The 23,049-nt window shown below is 35.3% G+C and overlaps 1 protein-coding gene across 7 annotated transcripts in view; it reads right to left on the reverse strand.

Annotated features, from left to right (window-relative positions):
• Positions 1–23,049, reverse strand: part of LOC144615054 (uncharacterized) — a 170,220-nt gene that overhangs the window by 86,431 nt on the left and 60,740 nt on the right. For 4 of the 7 annotated variants that reach the window (XR_013553407.2, XR_013553408.2, XR_013553406.2 and 1 more), the window contains exon 4: positions 2,236–2,338. Coding sequence is in view for 2 of the 7 variants with exons in the window: in XM_078441500.2 (XP_078297626.1) it covers positions 2,236–2,302 (67 nt within the window). In the remaining 5 variants the exon portion in view is untranslated. The remainder of the gene's footprint in view (positions 1–2,235; positions 2,339–23,049) is intronic. The other 3 variants (XR_013553405.2, XM_078441500.2, XM_078441498.2) reach the window with 1 other exon arrangement.

The raw sequence follows: 23,049 nt of genomic DNA on the forward strand, positions 1-23,049 counted from the left end.
GTTATCTTCCTTTGGCTCTCGCTGTCATTATAATCTAACGTAAACTACTTTTCATGTGCTTCAGTGCCATCTATACCTCTGACTCATTGTGCTTTTTTTTTCCAGAGTCTATAGCCAAAGGACATAAAAATTATTTAGTTAAATTTGTTCTTTGTTACCATTCAGGTAGAAAAGAATAGAACCAATGACTACATTTGTTTTTCTACTTAATACAGTGTATTCGTTGATAGTACAGCCTAAGGCTCACCCTCTCCTTCATTCATTGACTGTCTACATTATATCAAGCTCTTTCAAATTCTTCAAAGCCTAAAGATGGTGCCCTTATCTAACAAATCCTTTTACCTACCAACACCGTGACTTACATTATTCATAGTCATGCTACTAAAAATACCACTTCCTTTACTAGATCTCTTATCAATTGTTGGGTTGAAATATTTTCTAATATAACTATGCCACCAAAGATAAGATAAAGTAAAAATATTACAGTACTTCTTCAAAATATATCAATGCATATAATATACTATAACTATTGACTATTCCTATGGGGTTATTTTCTCTGTAAAATATGATAAATTAAGTACAGATTAATACTCTGTATCTATACTCTGAAGCTACAAATACTTTTGAAATATTGAACTCAGCAGAGCATACTTAGAAAGATGGACTTCTCCTCTCCAAAGATGTTCCAGCTTCAAAATATTATAGGCATCTCTGACTTGTTTCTCGATGTCAACCTCTATCAGTCCTGACACTTCAACTGGAGTGATTATTCTGAAACAAAAATCTGAACTTCTCCTGATGTCTGCACTTTTCCCACATTCAAACCAATTGAATGATTTATACTTGCTCTTAGGTGAAGCTCAACATACTTAATATATTCACGACATTGCTCCCCCAAGTGCTCTCTGGAGTCTGTCACATGAGCCTTCTTCAGTTACTGCACATCTGGGACTCCCTGCCACAAAGCCTTTACATATGGTATGTCATCTTCCCAGAAGGTTCTTCCTCACCACCACCACTTACATAAGATCTCCTTTTTTTCCTTCATATTTGGTTCAAACCTTTAGGTTATGTAAGAAGATGTACCTAAGTAGTTTTATTACCATGTTACATGCTCTTACCTGCTCTCAAAGAATCATGCTGTTCAATAATTAAATATCTGTTGCCCCCACAGGAACCACTGTCTACTATTAATAGCCCAGCATCAAGAATAGTGTGTGACTAATGAATAAATCAATTAGTGAATAAATGACTATATTTGATTATAACACCATTTCTGTTCAGAGAGTGAACTATTGGTCAATGGCAGTCACAAATAGATAATTGATAGCTTATATAAGAAAACGAAAACCAAGGAAAATGAAACTTCTATAATCTATTTTTTATGCAACCTTGATATTTAGCTAGCTGTTTTTGGTAACTAAGCTATGCTGTCAATAGAGCATGGCAAATGCAATTCATTCCATTACATTCCAGTGCTTATGATCATGGTTGAGAGTGTTAATTACATTCTTTTAAATTTGCTTTCATCCTTGAAAGTATAGTAAAAATTTAGCTTTTAGCAAGTTTCTGATAAGGCATGAGAAGAAAAACTACTTTAGATATAATGGGCTGCATAGTGTAATACAAATAATGATATAGTATGAAGGAAGGATGATCTAAATTTATGTTTAACTTCTGGGTTGGAAATATACGAAGTATTGTTTGGGTGACTGCAAATGAGCCACATTACCTGAGTTTATTTCTATAAAAAGAGAATAATATCTATCTGACAGATTTAACAAAATAATAAAAATATTAACTACTGAGGTGACAACGGACCTTTTTTCATGGTATTTGTTGCTGTTTATGTTGTGAATATTGATGCTGAGAATGATGCAGATATGCTTCTGCTGCTATTGGACTGGGTGAAACCATATTATCTTTTTTTTTTTTTTTAAGTAGGCTCCATGCCCAGTGTGGAGCCCAATGTGGGGCTCGAACTTATGACCCTGAGACCAAGACCTGAGCTGAGATCAAGAGTGATATGCTTAACTGGTTTGAGCCACCCAGGCACCCAAAAACCATATCATCCTATGTACAGAATAAGAATATCTCAACTGTTTCTGTTACCCCAAATAAACAATTCAAAATATTAATGTTGTTATATACAATTTATTGTTTTAAAATATATTTTCTACTTAGATTTATTTCTTTATAATGGACATTGTTAGTTATTATTATAAGTGAAAATACCTTTTCCTTTTTTTCCATCACAGACATTTTCTCTGGGTTGTGTAATCACTGAAGTCTTGTCAGTTTTCTATTGAGGAAAAACAAGTGATCAATATTGAGTAGCCTGAAAAAAAACAATCAAGGTAATTCAAATCAATATGCTTATCTTGCAATCATTTATACTGCACATTTGCAAAATCACAAAGCTTAGTTTATTGAAGCTTCATTTGGAAACAGCAAGAAGTATGGGGAGAGATTCTATAGTTTAAATGTGGAAAATAATAACAAATGATTTTTTTATATTTTCAATGAATAATCTGTTTTACTTTAAATTTTTTAAATGTTTATTTATTATTTTTGAGAGAGAAAGAGAGCAAGCGTGGGAGGGACAGAGAGAGAGGGAGATGCAGAATCCGAAGCAGGCTCCAAACTCTGAGCTGTCGGCATACAGCCTGATGTTGGACTTGAACTCACAAACTGTGAGATCATGACCTGAGCTGAAGTCAGATGCTTAACCGACTGAGCTACCCAGGTGTCCCTGTTCTACTATAAATTGTAAATGTATTAAACTACTTCTCTGAGTATAACTGTAAAATATTCATACACTAAATTCTAAACTCGGGACTAGATGACTAGATGACACGGTCTTGAAGGTAACAGACCAATTGTGTATTATTCATTTTTACTTATAATTTGGAAATAGGCAAATATTATAATTAATATAAACTTTAAGTGATTGTTTATCTAAAAATCTGAAAAAACACTGTTTGATGGAAAAAAAGTATAGTTACACTGCCAGAACCAATGTAACAATACAGAAAACCACAGGTAAAACTAACCATTACAGCATTCGTTTCAGAAAGTATCCCGAAGTCAAGAGAAAATTAGATAACTTTCTAAAAAATTTTCCCAAATTAGCTATGAGGCAAAAAATTAAGTCTGTCATCCCTTTTATTAGTCACAATACTTTTTTTCATTTTTTACAACACACTAGATACTCCAGATCCTTTTACATACATTATCTAATTTGATCTCTATAATAATCCCTTGAAGTGAGTAAAAGAGACCAATATTATGTCAAAGAGGTTAAGGAGGATTTTGAAATTGGGCAACTGATAAGTGTAGCACAGAGCCCTTGTTTTTTGACTGCCAGTGTACTCTTTCCATGCTACTACAAATCCTTTTTATGTATGCGTGTGTGTGTGTGTGTGTCTGTGTGTACACATGTAGCAAATATAGTAGAATTAACTGAAAAATGTAAATGTAATTTAATCATATGATCCCCTAAAAATTTTAAAATTTATAACTTAATATACTTACTTATGCCATGTTCTCAAGCCACAATTCCCAGAGAGTCATATAAAGAGGACAAGGTAATACATGTTACAGAAGAGGAACTATGAGCTTAGGGAACCTAAATATTTTATAACAGGCAGTAAGCACGTTGTTCTTTGGTCCAGAATGAAACTATTTCTGTCTTCTGAGGCTGTAAGCAAACCAGCCCCTTGCTTCAGAGGAAAGCACTATCTCTATCTTTCAGGGCTGCTCACTATATAAATTTCTTTGGAAATATAGTCAGGAATAATAGCTGTCAGTTCTTCTGCTCACCACACGAGCAGAAATGTAAACATCCAGGGGCGCCTGGGTGGCTCAGTCGGTTGAGCGACCGACTTCGGCTCAGGTTACGATCTCACGGTTTGCGAGTTCGAGCCCCGCGTGGGGCTCTGGGCTGATGGCTCAGAGCCTGGAGCCTGCTTCCGATTCTGTGTCTCCCTCTCTCTCTGCCCCTCCCCCATTCATGCTCTGTCTCTCTCTGTCCCAAAAATAAATAAACGTTAAAAAAAAAATTAAAAAAAAAAAAGTTCTTCAAAGCAAAATTAAAAAAAAAAAAAAAAAAAAGAAATGTAAACATCCTGTATATGAAAGACCCATGTCTCTCAACAATATCAACCCTTCATTTTCATATATCTTTTATACTCTCATGGTTTTTGGTGAATTTTCCTACTCCATCAGCCACTTTGATTAATATGGCTGACATATTAATATGATTCATATGAGAACCATTTGTGTAATTTTTCTCACATAACACATTTAATTAAGAATTCTACCAATAGGACTCCAAGCAAGAGTGAGGCCAACCTGCAGTACTGACATCAAGTATTATCCTCAAATCGCATACTCAGTCAGCTGAACAAATCCCATAAGCCATCAGAGTCTATCTGAAATATTCAGGTGCTTTCCCTTTTCCTTCCTATATTGATCTTTTCATTTTCCCTGAGGCATTAATCCAAGTATAGAACTATATATTAGTAATTATACTGACGCTTCCTTGGCATGCTAAAATGCCTAGGGCGATTTTATCATCATCCATAAAAAGTCCTTAGGATAGTGAGTTGAAACTGATGTAAATGTCTTTCATAGCCAAAGTAGTATTATTTAAGCTAAATTGAGGAACAAATTTCATATTGTTTCTAACTGAATGGCTCCCATTATAGGGATGACTGTCTCTGTATAAAGTCAGTTATCCCTCTGGAAACTCCTCTGAGTACAAGGTAGCCTCATTGGGACAGATCTCTGTAGGCATCTGAGAGTTACATAATATACTGGTATCTCTTCAAAACTTGAAGTCTCTTATAACCTTTGCTAAGCTATAAATTACTATAATTTAGGGGGAAAGGTAAGATAATGACAAGAAGTACAGCATCAGGCGAGTACATGGTATCACTGGAAAAATAGGGACTTTTACAGTCATCAAGATCCCAAGTGGGACCTACATCAGCAGAGAGCCTGAGTTGACAGTGCTTTTACTATATAGTCTCTCAGTGAGTTGATATTTCTTAAAGTTTCCATTTCAGTTCAAATCCCATACTCAGCCAGTTCAAATAATTGTGACTAAACTTTTTGGGGATGGGACGACCTTAGGATAACCAGTCCATCTCTTCTGTTTGTTCATGCCACCAGGCAAATGCATTTGTCTACCAAGGGAATGAATAAGAACCAGTTGTTGGGAATGGAGGTCGGGAAGATATCTGGAAGTACTGACAGCTGTTTTTACATGGAAGGTACAATAGTTGAAACCATTTTCTGCAGTTTCTGATTGACTTGTAGGTAAGATTAAGAAGAGTACCCATGGTCAGACTTGTCTGGCAGGAAGTAATAGCAGTCAACTAAATGTAAGGTGCTTGATGCATCAGTTGTGGGAGCCATATCAGAATGTTTCCCTTAATGAGAAATGTTCATGGTTCTGAAAGACAAAGATCATTAATGTCCCTCTATGATCACATTTCTTGGAGTCTGTGGTTTTTCCTCTCCTGGTACCACCATGATGGTTTTCTCCTTCTAATCCCTAAAATTTGTTGTGTCCCATTCTAGCAGCTGTAAATTCACTTTTTCTTCAATCATTTCTTGCCTGAATCCAGACCTTTTGTCCAAGAAGGACAAAGTTTATATAAAACTTAGACAGATACATTATGTCCACCATTTGGCCATATAGGCTACTATTGAGAGTCCAGTGTGGTACTATTGGTATCCAGTGTACTTAACCAACGGCCATTATCCTTATGTTCAAAGACCATGTTAATTCAAAAAGAGAATCCAGGTGGCTAAACGAGAATTAATTTTAATTCTCTAGACCCCATTTGGCTGTATGCAGTGTACCAACTAGACTGACATGGAGTTGCTGCTTAGGAAAAAGAAAGAATTATGCCCAGGAATGGTCTAGATGGAATTTCATATTTAAAAAATAGGTCTTGAGGGGCCCCTGGGTGGCTCAGTTCGTTAAGTATCTGACTTTGTCTCAGGTCATGATCTCGCGGTTCATGAGCTTGGGCCCCACATCAGGTTCTGTGCTCACAGCTTGGAGCCTGGAGCCTGCTTTGGATTCTGTGTCTCCCTCTCTCTCTGCCCCTCCCCTGCTTGCACTCTGTCTCTGTCTCTCTTTTTCAAAAATAAATAAACATTAAAAAAAAAAACTTTAAAAAAATAGGTCTTGGGTGCTGAGGTGGTTCAGTGAGTTAAGCATCTGACTCTTGGTTTCAGCTCAGGTCATGATCTCATGGTTCATGGGATCGAGCCCCGTGTTAAGCCTGCTTGGGATTTTCTCTCTTCCTCTCTCTCTGCTCTTTCCATGTTCATGTGTGCATGTGTGTGCTCTCTCTCTCTCTCCCTGTCTCTCAAAATAAATAAACTTAAAAAAAAATTGGTCTATGTAACTCCTCACCCATTCCGTCATGAGAATTAGCTGGAAAGTAGACAGAAGAGATGATCTGTTTCTGGGGACAACTATATTCAATAAACAAAACTGCCTTATTAAAGTAGGCAAGCAAATAGATTTAGAAGTATTTTTTAAAATTTTTAATAGGTTTTTCAACACCAGAGACTAGATCAGATGCCTATGGATGATAAGAGGTATGGAAGATCGATCAAATACCTTGAGTCAAATACCAGCTCACTGTTAAATGGTTCTTGCAAAATGAGAAGAGGAAGAAGGAAGAAAAGGAGGAAGGATATGGAGAAGGAAAATGAGGAGGAGGAGGAATGGGAAGAGGAGAGTCTGTCTTTAATCTGCCAGACCAAACAGCTAGGCCATTGTTGAGATTAAAAAGGTCATTAAAAATATAGTGAGGCTCATCAAGGAGGGCACTGACCAGAGGTATAAGAACAGTTAAGTTTCTATGAGTGGAACACTCATATCCAATTGTGGCCCTGCATAGCTGACACTAAGGTCGAAAAGATATACCAACCCAGTTTACATCTTCAAGTTTTAGCTTAGAGAAACCATCAGTGAACCAAGATTAAGAATTAGGGGATCTCTGTGAATAAAGAACTCCACTGAATCAGAGGCTATGTTTCAGGTGGCAGAGTGAAGTAGAGATTTTCTTCCAAAGGGATAGCTGTTATTTTTTCAGACAAAGTCAACATGCCACTGGGGCCAGGCCTTCTGTGTTATTGAGTATACAATTTCCATTTGACCAGTGAAGCTTGGTGAGCTCTTTCTACTTGTTAGTCACTGAGCCTAAGTTGACTCACCTCAAAATAGGAATATTACATCAAAGAGTCCCAAAGCTTCCATGGGGCAAGTATTTAGTTTTGACAAGAGCTCAGTAGAAATTTAATAGCTCCCTTTCAGATAGTACATGTGTAATAGCCAAGTTAGAGAGGCAATGAATATGAGATCCTGAGTCTACCTTTCTTGGCTAGGCTACATTTTTATTTTGTATTTTTTTTGCCGAATGCTCCAATCTGCAAAATCATCATAGAGCGTTTTATCTCATCAAGTTCATTATGGTTATGGGGCCTTAATGTTAGAGAATATTCCAGGGCTTGTTGGACATATTTCAATCTAAAGTGTTTATTTGGACCTTAGCCAACACATGTGGATTTATGAGATAGCCAATACAAGGACCCAAGCAGAATTCCCAAGTGAAGCACATACTATCTCCAATATCCAACATGAATAATATGGTCCTGGCCTTCCTTTTTTGTGGTGATGGTAAAGGGGAAAGAGGTATCAGTCTTTCCTTGACTGCCAGAAATATTAAGCATTATGAATCCTCACCTAAGCCCAGTTAAGTGTGCCTGACTTCTGCTTAAGAAAGAGATACCAACTCTGTTTTCCAAGGTTGTGAGAAAAATCTGCCCTTTGTTCTATAAAAAGATACCATCTCTATCTTCCAAGGTCATATTCTGTTTAAACATCCTTAAAAGAAAGTCTGGCATAAAGGAAGTCTGAGCCTCTGTTTGGAAGACATGCAGAAACATAAGAGATCCATGGAAAATTATCTCCCAAAAGAAGAGTATTAGAGAAACCAAATGACTAGTGTGGTTCTGGTCGAGTTCACTGAAGCAGCAGCCTTACTAGTGCTGCCACCAATTATTGCAATGCAATTATATTTCAGGATTTTTCTTTAATTTGCATTGCTTATTGATTATTTTTGAGAGAGAGAGAGAGAGAGAGAGAGAGAGAGAGAGAGAGAGAGAGATTGAGAGCACAAGCAGGGAAGGGGCAGAGAGAGAGGGAGAAACAATCTGAAGCAGGCTCCAGGCTCTGTGCTGTCAGCACAACACATTGTTCATGGTCTACCAGTGAATAAAAAACACAGTTTTAAAAGGACTAATATAAAATGTGCTCTCTTCAGATTCTTATTTCAACAGCTCTAATACCACATCAAGTTTTTCTTAACTCTGAAAATAAGCCTAGATAAACACGTAATATTAAAAAAACCTAGTTTTAAACATAAAATGTTATACACACTAAATATTGGTGAAGTCACATTGTGGATGGAGGCAGCTTAATAAAGTGGAAAGGGCACAGACTTTACAATTTAAAGTTTAAGTCAAATCTCTACAAATTAGAAAATAAGAGGTCTTGGGAATATTCTACGACTTAATTTCCTTACCTAAAAAATTGGCCTATCATGTATTTAATTGTTTGCAGTTGATAAGGACACTTAAATAATATATGCAACATATCTAGCAGAGGCATAGTAAAGAGGGGGAACACAATAATTTCTTCTCCACTTTCTGTTGATGTCACGATAACAGAAATATCTCACCCATCTTTATAAATAGAGTAATATTCTACTTCCTCCAAGTAATTCTCCTTAGAATTCTGTGTATGTTCCTGGAGGTTCAATATCTCCTTAGGAGTTATGGGCCTCAAAATATTGCCTAGAACAACAGTTAAAACACTGAAATAGGTACTATCAAAGTCTATCATCAGAGGAAAGAAAGCTCCAGGAAAAGACTCTTTCTTTCCTGTACCTAAGTTTGACTCCAAGAACAACTAATTATAATGCATTATGGTATCTTAGGTTTTTACTAATCTTCAAAAGTCACTTCTCACACACTATCTCGTACACTTCCCATACATAAATCCTTGGAGAATATAATATAGGAGACATACTAGATTTGAAGTGGAAAAAAATTATTTAGCTTTCTGAGAAGGGACCATTATTAAGTTTCACTAGGTTTATTATTTTGTTTGAAAATATATTCAACTTTTGAATTTGTGAATAGACAAATAACTAAATCCAGTATATTTCTGATAGTTTGAGTTGATTCATATTTATTAGCTGTAAGAGAATACACTTCACTCAATATGAATGAGACTACTAATTTTTAAATCATAGTCCTAGTTTTTGAAGAGAGGCATTGTTTATATCATGGATTTATAACGCATATTCAGTATCTAGGTACCTGAAACAAGGAAGAGATAAAACATCTTCTTCTCTTGAGATACAAGCTTGTTCGAAAATGCAGTTAGTGTTTTCAAAGATCTCAAATGACAGATTTCTTTGAAAGAACTCTCTGTGAAGGGGTCAAGGGGAGACTCTTTCTTGGTCAATAGGATACAATGAAAAACTGGTCTGGGGTGCCAAGGTGGCTCAGTCGGTTAAGCATCCAACTCTGGATTTCAGCTCAGGTCATGATCTCATGGTTGGCGACTTCGAGCCCCACCTCAGGCTCTGTGCTGACAGTGCAGAGTCTGCTTGGAATTCTCTCTTTCTCTCTCTCTCTCTCTGCCCCTCCCTGGCTCTCTCTCTCAATGTAAATAAATAAAACATTAAAAAAAAAGTAAAACTTCTCTATAGGAGTATGGTATACTTGAGAACTGAATTTAGGGATTAATTCAACATGTAATAACCAAAGTAGCATTTTACATCTGTTTTAGGTAAAATCTTGTGTATATTTATTTTGACAATAGCTTCATAGAATACTTGCTAAGTTGAGCCAGATTTTGGAATTGCTTTCTTGCTTAAATGGTTCAATGAACTGATTCAATTTATCCCAACAACCAGTTCAAGGCTATTTTATTTTCCCCTGAATTGACTAGTTGATTTGTCTTCATGCAAATCTCAGTCCAAAAATATTTCTGCAGAATCAGCATTACCACTTCCTGCAGCTAGCCATGAACCCAATTTCAGCAGAGGTTTGAAATTAGGCAAGATAATGAAATGGGCTGACAATCTGGCCCAAACCCTAATTTATAGTTTTGTTTAAAATTAAGGTTGGCTTTGCCCTTGGCCCAGAGACCGGAGAAACACAGCACGCTTAAACCTATCATTAGGCCAACCAAAATATGCAGCTAAATTACAACTGTATCTGTCCTTGGAATCATTCATTTTCTTCACTTCTCCTTACTGCTCCTGCCTTGACACATCCACAGTCTACAGCCTCCCAGTTCATGTGTCAAGTCCACATGGGAGTGCATCTCCCCAGGCTTCTCTGCTCTAACATGGCCTCTGCCCTAGACATTTCCTTCTCCCCTCACCTCCCATGAAAATATATTTGTGTAAAGAAAACTGACTCAAAGCATTTGTTTTTAATTTTTGCATTCCAGCTCTCACAGAATTTTTTAAGAAGCAGATGCTGAGATAGAGTTAGGGGTGAAGATGTGTGTGATTAATACCAGAGCGATAAGGGAGAGGAAATAGGATTAGGCAGGGAAAGAAGTCAAATTGAAATGAAGATTGGACAAAAAAGAAAAAACAAAGGATAAAAAAGAGAGAAAGAAAGAGAGAGAGACTGGACAAAGCCTTGGCCAATCATGTAGGAAGCTCCAGGGCAAATATTGCTCAGCGGATCTGTGCTACATTGGGCCTAAATGATGAGAGCTCTATATCCCTACCTTGCTCGGTCACTACAAGCAAGCTCTCCTAAGAGCTGTAAACTGGTATGCAATTGCTCCGAGAGCTGTTGGCTGGAGGTAGTGTGTTGATGGCATTCCCCATAGCTGGTCAGAAGTCTTTCTTTGGCAGGGGATCTAGAGAGAACATCTCTATGTCATTCTGACTCATATGATCAAGTAATTCAGACTGAAGTCTGAGTGCTAAGGGCTTAATTCAATGCTTTCTCAAATGTAATCTTTTGAATGGACGGAGAGAGGTGTGTTGGAAAAATGTGTTTTGTGTTCAAGAAATTCTATGGGACTCTATAGCCCATAAAATTAAATCATTTCCTTTGCTGCAGGATTTGTCATCCTTATTAATAGTAATGTATTATCTACTACACAATGAGTTTTCAAGAGAAAAGTTACACTATGCAATGAGTTTTCAAGAGAAAAGTTACAGAGCTTGTATTTCTTAGCTATATTTATATACAGATGCTTTAATTTTCTCCAAATAAGATATTTAGTATCTTTCAAAACACTAATGACCCACATAGCACAGTTTAGGAAATTGTCTAATTATAGGACGCATATCACAAAAAATATATAAAATTTGCATGTCTCAGGACAATTCTGAAAATAGAAAGTCTTAACACAGAAATTCACTCAAATGCTGTGAATGTAAGTGCCAGGAAACAAGTGTTAAAAGTGATTCTTAAGGACATAGTTTTTTTGAAGCCTTCAAAACAAGGATTCTGTCTACTCTGCTATGTTTACTGAAAAATGAACAGGGATAGAATGGGACTCTTGCTCAAGGGAATGTTAAGACCTCAGAAAAATCTTGTCAATCTCCTTTGTGCTTTAGCCTTTTCTCTTAAGGAGACTAGTCACCAAACCGGAAAGCTTAGAACAAGCACCACAAACAGAAAACTGGAATGCCATGACAGGTAAGGATGTACTAAAATTACTAGTTATTTTTATAAAAATTAAACTGCTGATAAACCAAGACTTTTAGAGCACAGTGAATTTTTAAGAAGTGACAAAGGATTGATTTCAGAAACCACAAACTTGTGAGCAAATCTTATTTCCTAAGAGGAAAAAAAATTAGAATATCATATTAAATAGCTGGTTTGTAATAATTTGATAAAAATTTTAAAACAATGAAATTTCTCCACAAATTAATCATGCCAACAGAACCTGATTTTATTTTTTAAATTGTTATCTAGTTGGCAAATTACTATAATATTGTGAATATTGCTAAAGTTTAGCTGAATATAAACCATAATAGGCAATTTGTGATCTTCTGGTGGGCTACATAATTGTCTTAATATTAATATTATTATATGGGTTCTCGCTCATTGAGTATTTTCCAAAAAGAATATTAATTAATTTATTGATGCTAATTTGGATAAAATATTATATTTAGCCGAATACAAACTATAATAGGTAATTTGTGATCTTCTGGTGGGCTACATAATAAACTATGGCTGATATTAATATTATTATATGGGTTCTTGCTCATCGAAGAGTTTCCTAAAAGAATATTAATTAATTTTTAATGCTAATTTGGAGAAAATATTATATTGATGTGTCACTGAATTCTATCTTTGGTCTTATTTTCATGAAATTTATCCTAACATCCTTGGCATTTCTATCAGGAACTTTGAAAACACTGATAGCATGCTTATCAAATTCTTCAGCAATGAAAAGTTAGAGTGCATAAAAATTGATTTTATGTACTGACATTAAAAATCCAAATTATAAATAAGCACTCTAGCTAAAAATATAGCTTCAAACAGATTGATTTAACAGGAAGACATAATAATCTGTACGTTGGTCTAATCAATCCTTTGTTCAAGTGTATTCTGGATATGACCAAAATTTGATAAAATTTGTAGGAAAAGGATTTGGAAGTTTTAGTAGGTTACAAACGTACTATGTTTCAACACTGTAATGACACTGTTTAAAAGGCTCACATAATTATTACATGGAAATAATAGAATTGTTCTGTTCAGAGATTAAATTCAGACATTTTACTTTGCCTTGGAGATCGCACATCTGGAGTATGTTTAGTCTTGGCTGTGATATTTTAATAAGGGGCTGACAAACTACAAGTCTTTGAGGTACAGAAACCAGGATGTAATTGTGCTACATCAAACATACTTGAAGGAACTGCTGATTTTAGCTCGGAGAAAACCAAACTAAAAGATTAAGGCAGCCCTAGATGTGCTATATCATAAGAGGGAATAAGCTTGTCATGTGATGTTCCTCAGTAAAAGATAAAATGCCCATTTGTATGTTTGTATATTAATTTCCTAGAACTATCATAACAAATGTTTACAAACTTGGTATCTTCAAGCAATGGAAATGTATTCTCACAGTTCTGGAGACTAGAAGTCCAAAATCAAGGTGTCAGTGGGGCCATGCCTTATCTGAAGTTTCCAGAGACCAATGCTCCCTGGCCTCTTCTTAGCTTTCAGAGGCAGCCAGTAATCCCTGGCATCCGTTGGCCTGCAGCTATGTCACTCCCATTTCTGCTTTGGTCACCTTCCTCTGCGTGTCTTCATGGCTTGTTTAAAAGGACATTAATTATTGGACTGAGGGCCAACTCTATTCTGGTGTGACCTCACCATAACTAATTACATCTGCAAAATCCTCATTTCCAAATAAAGTCATGTTCTGATGTTTCAGGTAGACCTAGTCCTGGAGGAACATATTTAACACAGTACAGTCTGCCTCTGGCCTCTCCAAATTCATGCCTCTCTCATATGCCAAAGATATTCACTCTATCTTAATATCCTCAAAATATTTAACCCATTTAATTAATTTTGTACCTAAAATGTCATCACAATACTATCAACACAAAAAGTTCCAAATCTCATCATCTAGATCAATGTAAATCAGTTATGGGTGAGACTCTGGGTATAATCCATCTTGGAACCAAATTCTTCCCCATGTGTGGACCTGTGAAACTAGAAAGCAAGTCATATGCTCCAAAATATAATGGTGGTGCAGCCATAGAATAGATAGTGAGAAAGGGGGAGAATAGAGCTTTATCTTCCTATTCTCTGCCTCTGATTATCACATAGCTGCCTTCCTTCCCTGTGCATTTTCATATAACCTTTGTGTAAGGATACCAATCATTGCATTCAAGGCCCACCCAGATACAGAGGGACCTCATCTTAACTAATTACATCTGCAAAGACCTAAGTTCCAAATAAGGCCACAATCTGAGGTTCCAAATAGACATGAATTTAGGGGAAATATTCAACCCAGTACAATCTGGTTCATTTGTTTTTCAACAATAAAATAAATGTTTCATTTTATTAAAGGTTAGCTTTTTTAAACTATCGTTGCTGACTACAGTGGTAATGAAGCACCTCATGAACTAGCTTACAGTCACTAAATGCATTCAAACAGAAGCTGAAATCCATGAAAGAGTATCTAATATTTAGAGTTGAATTCCTGAACTTGACATTAGGGGAGTAGAACTTCTTTTGGTAACCTTCAGATTCCCTTCCCACCTTCCATGAGTCTGGTGGAGCAGATTTCATCTCCTAAATGTTCAGCTGAGATTTCTATGATGTATAAAGATGAAGACATTGTGCAAGTGTACAATATAAAAAGTAAAACTTCAGTTCTCTGGCTCTTGATAAAAAGAAATTAACTGCAGAAAACATAGAGACTTTTTGGGGGATACGGTGACAGATGGACACTAAGATGGTCACTATGCTTCCCACCCCTGGTGTTCATGCTCTGTATGATCCTCTCCTCTTGAGTGTGGGGGGAGACTGTGACTTGAATCTAACCAACAGAATCTGGTAAAGGTAAAAGGATTTTACTGACACAATTAATAATCCCTTTCAGCTGCCTATGAGTTAATAGTGGGTGGGCCTGAGTAAATCAGATGACTGTCCTTAAAAGAGGAACTGACCCCCAGTAATGTTAGATATTCTCCATGCTGGCTTGATGAAGTAAGCGCTTATGTTGAGAAAGCCCTTAGGAAAAGGAATTTTGGAGGCCTCTAGGCTTGAGGGCAGCCCCCAACAGAAATCCAGAAAAAAACCCAGTGCCCTCACAAGAGGAAGAGGTGATGTGAAGATGTGAAGACAAGCGAGACTGAAGTCAAGTGGCCACAAGTCAAGAAATCCAAAAATGCAGTCACCAGAAACTGGAAGAATCAAGGAAGACTCCTAGCTCAGAGCCTTCAAGAAATTGCAACCCTACCAACACCTTGATTTCAGACTTTTGGCCTCAAGAATTGTGAGAGAATAAACTTCTAGTTTGTGGTAACTGGTTACAACAGCCACAAGAAGCTAATGTAAAAATGGATTTTGCTAGGGTGCCTGGGTGGTTCAGTCTGTTAAGTGTCCAACTCTGGATTTCAGCTCAGGTCATGATCTCACAGTTCATGAGATTGAGCCCTGCATCCAGGGCACTGCATGGAGCTTGCATGGGATTCTCTCCCTCTCTCTCTCTCTCTCTCTCTCTCTGCCCCTCCCCAACTTGTGCCCTTGTACTCTCTCTCTCTCTCTCTCAAAATAAAGAAACATTAAAACATTTTTTTTAATGAATTATGCCACTAATCTGAATGAGCTTGGAAGAAGTTTCTACCCTATTTGAGTTTCCAGAAGAGCATGCAGCCTGGAAGACACTTTGATTACAGCCTGTGAGACCCTAGGCAGAAGATCCAATTAAACAGTACCCACACTTCTGACCTATGGAAATTGTAAGAAAATGCGTGTTATTTTAAGCCCCTAAATTTGTAGTAATTTTCTATGCAGCAATTGGGAACTAATACAAATGTGACTCATAGTTTTGCCACATATCTATGTTTATTTTCTTTGAATTCACTACCAATGAGTTAGACGAACCTTTCCACCCCTGATAATTCTCATTACTATGAATAGCACATATCTAAGTAATTGCTTTAAGGTTAATAGTCCAATTGCTTTAAAACAAGTACAGATGTATATACTACCCTGGGTCTAATTAGCACACAGCTCTAACAAGGTACAGAATATAATTAATTACTGTATATTCAATATCTTAAGAAATAAATATAAAAAAGGAGGGAGAGAGGAGGAGGGTAAATGAGATAGGGAAAAGCTGACAGTTTTGATCCCTATAGGTCAGAAGTGATTCTGATATTTACAATGTTTTCTGTAGCCTATAGGAAGCTACATTTCTCCCAGTTTCCTTACCCATAAAATGGGGATAATAACAGTAACTACTTCAGAAGGTGGTTTCATGTATTCAGTGAGATCATCTATGAAATGAATTTAATGGAGTCCCAGGAATAGAGTAAGTGTTCTATAAATATCAGTGCTCAACATCAGCATTATAACGTGCTTCATGTTTTAAAAAGTAATTGAATATGTACATTGTTTTCAGCTGTCACATCCAAAGAGTAGAAAGCTGAATGGCTTTTGTGACAATCTGAAGACTCCCAGTGCTCCTGGTTTTGGGAAAGACTTTTCTTCATGGATTGATAGAATAAATATTTTTTCATTTTGCATGTTATTTATTTTTAATATATTGACCATAATTGCTGTTCAATGTTTGAAAAAACTAGTTTTGTTAAATTGGAATAATAATGGCATTCTAGAAAGTACAAACCACAAGGGTTAGAGTTTTCAGTCTGAGTCAAACTTTAGAAGGATAATTTCACTTTCTTCTTCCTCACTATACCCATGTAATGGCTTCATTCCCCTTTGTGTTGTGGTGCATATTGAGAGATAAGCAACCTTTTTTGTGCTCTGCATCATCTAAGAAAATCAATTTTTTCCCTAAAGCATTTGAAGTTCTACAAAATACAAATTGACATTTTATAGTACTTTTTTTTAAAATTAAAAACCCAAATGTATGCTATAGGAAATCTTTTTCACATGTGAATGACTCATTTGTTCTCAAATCATCATTTGGTAAAGTTGTTTGATATTTAAAAACTTTCTGTGATTTCATGGTGACTTAAAAAAAAAATAGTTGTATTTTTTGCTAGTCAGAAGTTAATCTGAGCCCTCCAGGCTCAATTTCAGATTTGAATGTCAAGTCTCAAGGTTTGATGTCAGCCTCGCAAACTTTCTCCTTCAGTGTCTATCTACATAAAACATTTACATTACATGATATTAGAGCTGATCCCATACAAAGATAGATTATGGTTCTTAAGTTATCAAAAAAATGCACTCTTAACTAAGGCTGCTTAATATGCTAGCATGTTATCTGATAATAGATGCCATAATATTCTATTTTTTTTACCATGTCCTCCAGTCATAAACAAATTCCATATATGTCAGGCACACACACATGCCTATAAATAAAACAAAATTATAATGAAACAATTCCTAAACTTACATAGGTAAATATGCCCTGATATTTTCTTATTTATTTTTCTCTAATGTATTCTAATCCATTCTATTCTATTTTATTTGAAATAAAATGCTTATTGATATTCACCAAATTGGGATTTATGACCTACTCATGGTTAAACCTGTGACCATGGGTTAAACTTATGGGTCAAAAGAGGCAATGAAATGTGAAGCCAACATCAAACAATTGTTTAACATTTTTTAAAGTTTATTTATTTATTTTGAGAGAGAGAGAGAGAGAAAATGAGCAGGGGAAGGGCAGAGAGAGAGGGAGAGAGAGGGAGAGAGCAAGCAGACTCTGCGCTATCAGTGCAGAGCCTGATGCAGGGCTTGGTTTCATGAACCGTGAGATGATGACCTGAGCCTAAATCAAGAATCAAATGCCCAATAATAGACTGAGCCACCCAGGCACTCCAAACAATTGTTTAACATTCTTGCCAAGAAGAAGCCAATCAGTTCACCCTATACAAATGCTATAAAAAGATGGATAGCGGGTGTCCAGAAAGAGGAAAGCATAATTCTGAACAATACCAAGCCAGAGAAGGTGAGAATGTCTGTTTTAGAGCTATTGGTGGCAAATTTCTGTCCTAGAGACCAGACTCCTTTAGAGGTCTCCACTCTTCAGATACACGTAGGAGACGGTTCTAGCTTATGCCTGCTGACCCCAGAGTATAGCCGTTTTCCATATTTTTCACTTTAAAGAAGTATTACAATTAATAGCTGAAATAGAGTGTTCCAAAATGGTATAAAAACATAAAAGACTGGATTTTCCAGTAGGTCTGATACAAATCCAAGATTTTACTTAGTATGAAGATTTACTTGGGATGCCTGTGTTGCTCAGTCGATTAAGCATCTGACTTAGGCTCAGGTCATGCATAATTTCATGCTTCGTGTGTTTAAGCCCCACGTCGGGCTCTGTGCTGACAGCTTGGAGCATGGAGCCTGCTTCAGATTCTGTGTCTCCCTCTCTCTCTGCCCCTCCCCTGCTTACACTCTGTCTCTATCAAGAATAAACATTAAAAAAATTAAAGATTTACTAATAGTTTTATTGATATCAGCAATTATAAAGCACTGACACAGCAGGAAAGGTCTTGGTTGTCCAATACACTCCCCAAGTCCTTTCTTGCTGCAACATGATGCGCTCTGGTAGCAGACACACGGTACCTTACACAGAGGAGCCACTTTCATCAGGAAACATCTCCATGTAGCCTTATATAATTGCATATCTTCTATGATATTTCTCAAGGAGCCATATCCCATAAATCTGTAGATTCCAGGTTTGTTTACCATAAGTAATCCTGGATAGATGAGGCATATACAGTTAAAAGCATTCCAAAGATAAAGACTCTCCAGGAAAAACCATTATTTTGTTTGCCAGTAGGGCGACATCGCCATGTTTATAAAGAGATTTGACAGGGTCAACTTCTTTCTCCCTTGAGGATGCCTCCCTCTGCTTAAGAGAAAATACAAATTGCAGACCAGCATGTTAACCATTTACTTCCCAGATGTCCTTGATGAGCCTCCATTTTGTATAACCAGGTTCTGCCATGGTGTTGTCTAAATAACATGTGAGATGTATATAGTAACAGTCCTCAGTTTAACGAAGGTTAAATGAGAAAATCTATAGGAGGTAACCAGGCTCGCTTTTCTTGGTGTGATCTAGGCTAGCATCATACACCTCCCTTTAAAGAATGGCTGATGGAGTGCTCTTTGACATAAAAAGCTAGGAAAACTTAATACCTTGTGGTCATTAGTGGGCATTGGAGAAGTGTCCAATGCTGCTGCACCGTTTAGATACTTCACGTACCAGCCAGTTGCACTGTGGCTCCTGCCAACTCTACGAGATGCACAAAACTATCATTTGCTTGTCTGTGGGGTCAGTGGAAAATGGGTCATGCATATGAGAAATAAATGCTGAGTAGTCCTATATTAGACTGTATCTACATATCTTGCTACAGCTGTTTTGTCATGTATTCCAAAGTTAAAATCTAAAGTGTTTTCTACTTTTCATTAACACTTTTATTTTGCAATAAATATTTAATGCAACTATGAGCCTAAAAAGTGCATGTTCAATTAAAAAAACACAGAATTTTCATTTCTTAAGAAAATTGGTAATGAATATGTAATTTGCCTAAATTGTTTGTCATCATCTAACACATTTAACATACACTAAGGTAAGAGTGGGGAGACATACTGGTATTACAGATGAAATGAAGACAAAATTTACCAAAGAAGCTTTAGCCCCTAACTGAAAAGTTAGTAAATATTTTGAATTATTTCTAAAGATGAGAATTTAAGTATAGCTGCAAATTTCATGTATAATACAACTCTGTAAAGGTAGGATTTTCATTTAGATCAAGTGATACTTTTTTTAATTAATTTTGTTCATTTACTTATGCATGTACAAGATTATGAAGCAATTGCTATTAATATGATTGCCTCATTAGTAGAAAACGAACATAAATACTTAGATGATTAAAACTTTATACCAAAGTCATTAGATGCTTCAAATGGAAAGTTGATTTATTTAATTTTAAAACTAGCTGGGTTTTTAAGTCAAATTAATTAAATCAAATCTTTGGTAATTTCATTCTATTTAAGCTAAATACGTAATATTATGGTAAATATGTTTCTATAGTAACTAGAAAGTTCAATATTGAAGATAAAATTGTTTTGCAATGATAAATAAAATTTTTCGTAAACTTAGGTTAATGGCATAAAGAATATTCTTAATAAATGAACACGAAACTCCTTACTCTATGCCAGAACTCCTAATTATAAGCCAAAAATCTGCAATATTATACCCACAGAAACCATTATGAAATAGAAACCACTATGTCATATTTTATGTATATTCACAAAAACTACAGAACTAAATTACAAAAAAAAAAAAAGCTAAATTCTGAAAACAAACAAAAATGTCTTCAGAAAGAGAACATTTTGTTGTGATTTTTCTCTTTGCTGCTTTTCTTCAGTTGGAACATAGACATGTTTGAGCTTTTGAGAATTTACTTTGTAAGTTTAAAATGTCTTATGTGTCTTCTAAATTTTTATGTCTTTTTATATGTCTTCTAAACTTTATATGTCTCCTAAATTTTAGTTGCTTCCATACACACTGTATTAATTTGACAATTAATTATATTTAAAAAAATGAATTGGCAATTTGTAATTAAAATAATCCACAAAGAGAGTAGCAAAATACTCTAAAAAAAAAAAAAAAAAGACCACTTCAGTTTTTGAAGCGTTTCACAAATTCAATATCAAAAAGATATCTGAAAACAGCAAAATATTCTAATTTATTAAGAAGAAAGTAGGAAACTGAACAAAGTAAATAGTAAATTCTGAAATAAAAGACTTAATTTGGAAATTCTACAGTTGTGCTTCAGAATATCTTGGTATTTTAGGAAGAAAATTTAATGGAGCACTTATTTTTAAGTGTATAAATTGATCATCTATACTGGAAATGGATAAAATTGAGAAAGTGTATGATTTTTCAGCACCAATATTTGGCATAGCATTCAAAAGAGTCACAAACAGGGAAAACATTTAATAAGGTTCGGTTTTAGAAAATCATCAAGAAAAAGTATTCAAGACAGTAACAAAAAGTATCTGGGAAATGATTTGACCTAATATATTCACATATTAAATTAAAAAATTAAGTTAGAATTTTGACATATTACTTTTAGGAGAGTTTGCTCTGAGTTTATAGGGCACCTATAAAGAGATTATTTTCTCAATTAGAAATATTATGGTTTACAGAAAAGAATCAATTAAAGATTTAAAAATTTCAAATATATTACTCATAAAATGTAATTATTAAAAAATTGCAATTTCATGAAAGATTTAAAACTGAGGCCATATTAAAAACATGCGCATTAAAAAAACAATGATATTAGAAAAAATACAGCTAAGAAACTAGTCATTAAATAACGTGAATATGTATGAAGAATAATTATTATACTTGTGCTGTTTTTAAAAGCTCAAATAATGTGTAAATATGAGTTTTTTTTCTACCTTAATGTGTATATTTATTTCAAAATATTAATTATTTTAATGCTCTCATTCACTTTAAAAATATCCCACTTGGTACATACATATTAGAAAGGTTCTTAAAGTGTATCTCTGCAGGATATTCTATAAAAAACATACTTCACAGTCATAGAATTGGAAAACAACATTTTATATGCTTTCCCTTGAAGATTCACAACCAGAATAATACAGTCATTGTTCTAAGAGGTTCTTCAGCAATTTATTAAGTGTAATTTAATCAAGACACTCTCAAATCCATTTGAACACAGATAAAATTACATCTAGCTAACATCTATGTAAATGTTCTGAAATCTATGTTCTACAGAACACATTCTGGATGCTAGCAGAGCATGATCTTTATCCACTCTGGCTGGTTATCTCAGTGATATAATTCATTTGCATCTTTGTGCATTGGCTGAGAAATTTAATCAGCAATTACACTCATATACTAAAACCTATTATATGAAAAAATTTCCAGAGAATGATGAATTCCCATGAGTAATGAATTATATGGTAGATGTGGAAGGGTATATCCATTTATAAATAGCAATGTGGAGTCAAAGTGGTTAAATAAGATGCTCAAGTCTAAAGAACACAATCTTCTTTTAGATCAGACAACTAAATATGAATTCCTCAAATTCTCAGTAAGGCATGTCATACCTGGCTATTTTGTTGCAGTTAAAATATTGACAACATCATCAACAACAACAACAACAACAACAACAAACTAACATTTCTATCCTGGGATTTCCAAAACAAGGAAGACCAGTTGCACTGATACTCAAAATTATTTTCTCTTTTACATACTTTTCTGTACTCTTACCTTTTTGGTCTATTTTAGTTCTAGTCTCTCAGGGTAATAACTTAATCATTACACAGAAACACCAAAAATCTAAAAGAAGTAAACTGTTCAGCAAATTCATAAAAGGTTGCTACATATGCAGTCAGTTAATATTATGGTGTAAATTCCTCTGTAGGCATTTTAAGAAATAACGTGTGCTCTAATGCACTGTTTGACACAGCATTTAGCTTTTTTTTTTAACCCACTTTATTGAGGTATGATTGACATACAAGAAGATGCACATATTTAAGGTATAAAACTTGGTAACTTTGGAGATTAGAGTACACCTGTGAAACCATCACCACTCTCTGTGCCATAAACATATCCAATACCTCAAGAATTTTCTTTCCACCTCTGTTTAAATGATTTTTATTTAATGCTATAAGTTTTAAATTTAAAAGTATAAACTTTTTCTTAGCAGAAAACCTATAAGGTGGCAAACCTGATTTCTGAATTTGACAACCTATAAAAAATCATGAAATGTCTCCTACATCTCATGTTCTATAGCTAGCTCAACTTTACAAAATATAAGTTCACTTTTAATAATAGTTGTATTATTTCCTGTGTAGAATGGATTATTCTTATCGTGGTTCTCTTTAAAATATAAGTGCTCTAGGGGCGCCTGGGTGGCGCAGTCGGTTAAGCGTCCGACTTCAGCCAGGTCATGATCTCGCGGTCCGTGAGTTCGAGCCCCGCGTCGGGCTCTGGGCTGATGGCTCGGAGCCTGGAGCCTGTTTCCGATTCTGTGTCTCCCTCTCTCTCTGCCCCTCCCCCGTTCATGCTCTGTCTCTCTCTGTCCCAAAAATAAATAAAAACGTTGAAAAAAAAAATTAAAAAAAAAAATAAAATATAAGTGCTCTAAAAAGAGCCCAAATGTCCATCAAATGATGAATGAATAAAGAAAATGTGGTATATACATATATATATATATATATATATATATATATATATATATATATATACATACACACACACACACACACACACAC

Source organism: Panthera onca, chromosome F2 (genome assembly GCF_046562875.1).
Source record: "Panthera onca isolate mPanOnc1 chromosome F2, mPanOnc1 haplotype 2, whole genome shotgun sequence".
Taxonomy (NCBI): Eukaryota; Metazoa; Chordata; class Mammalia; order Carnivora; family Felidae; genus Panthera; species Panthera onca.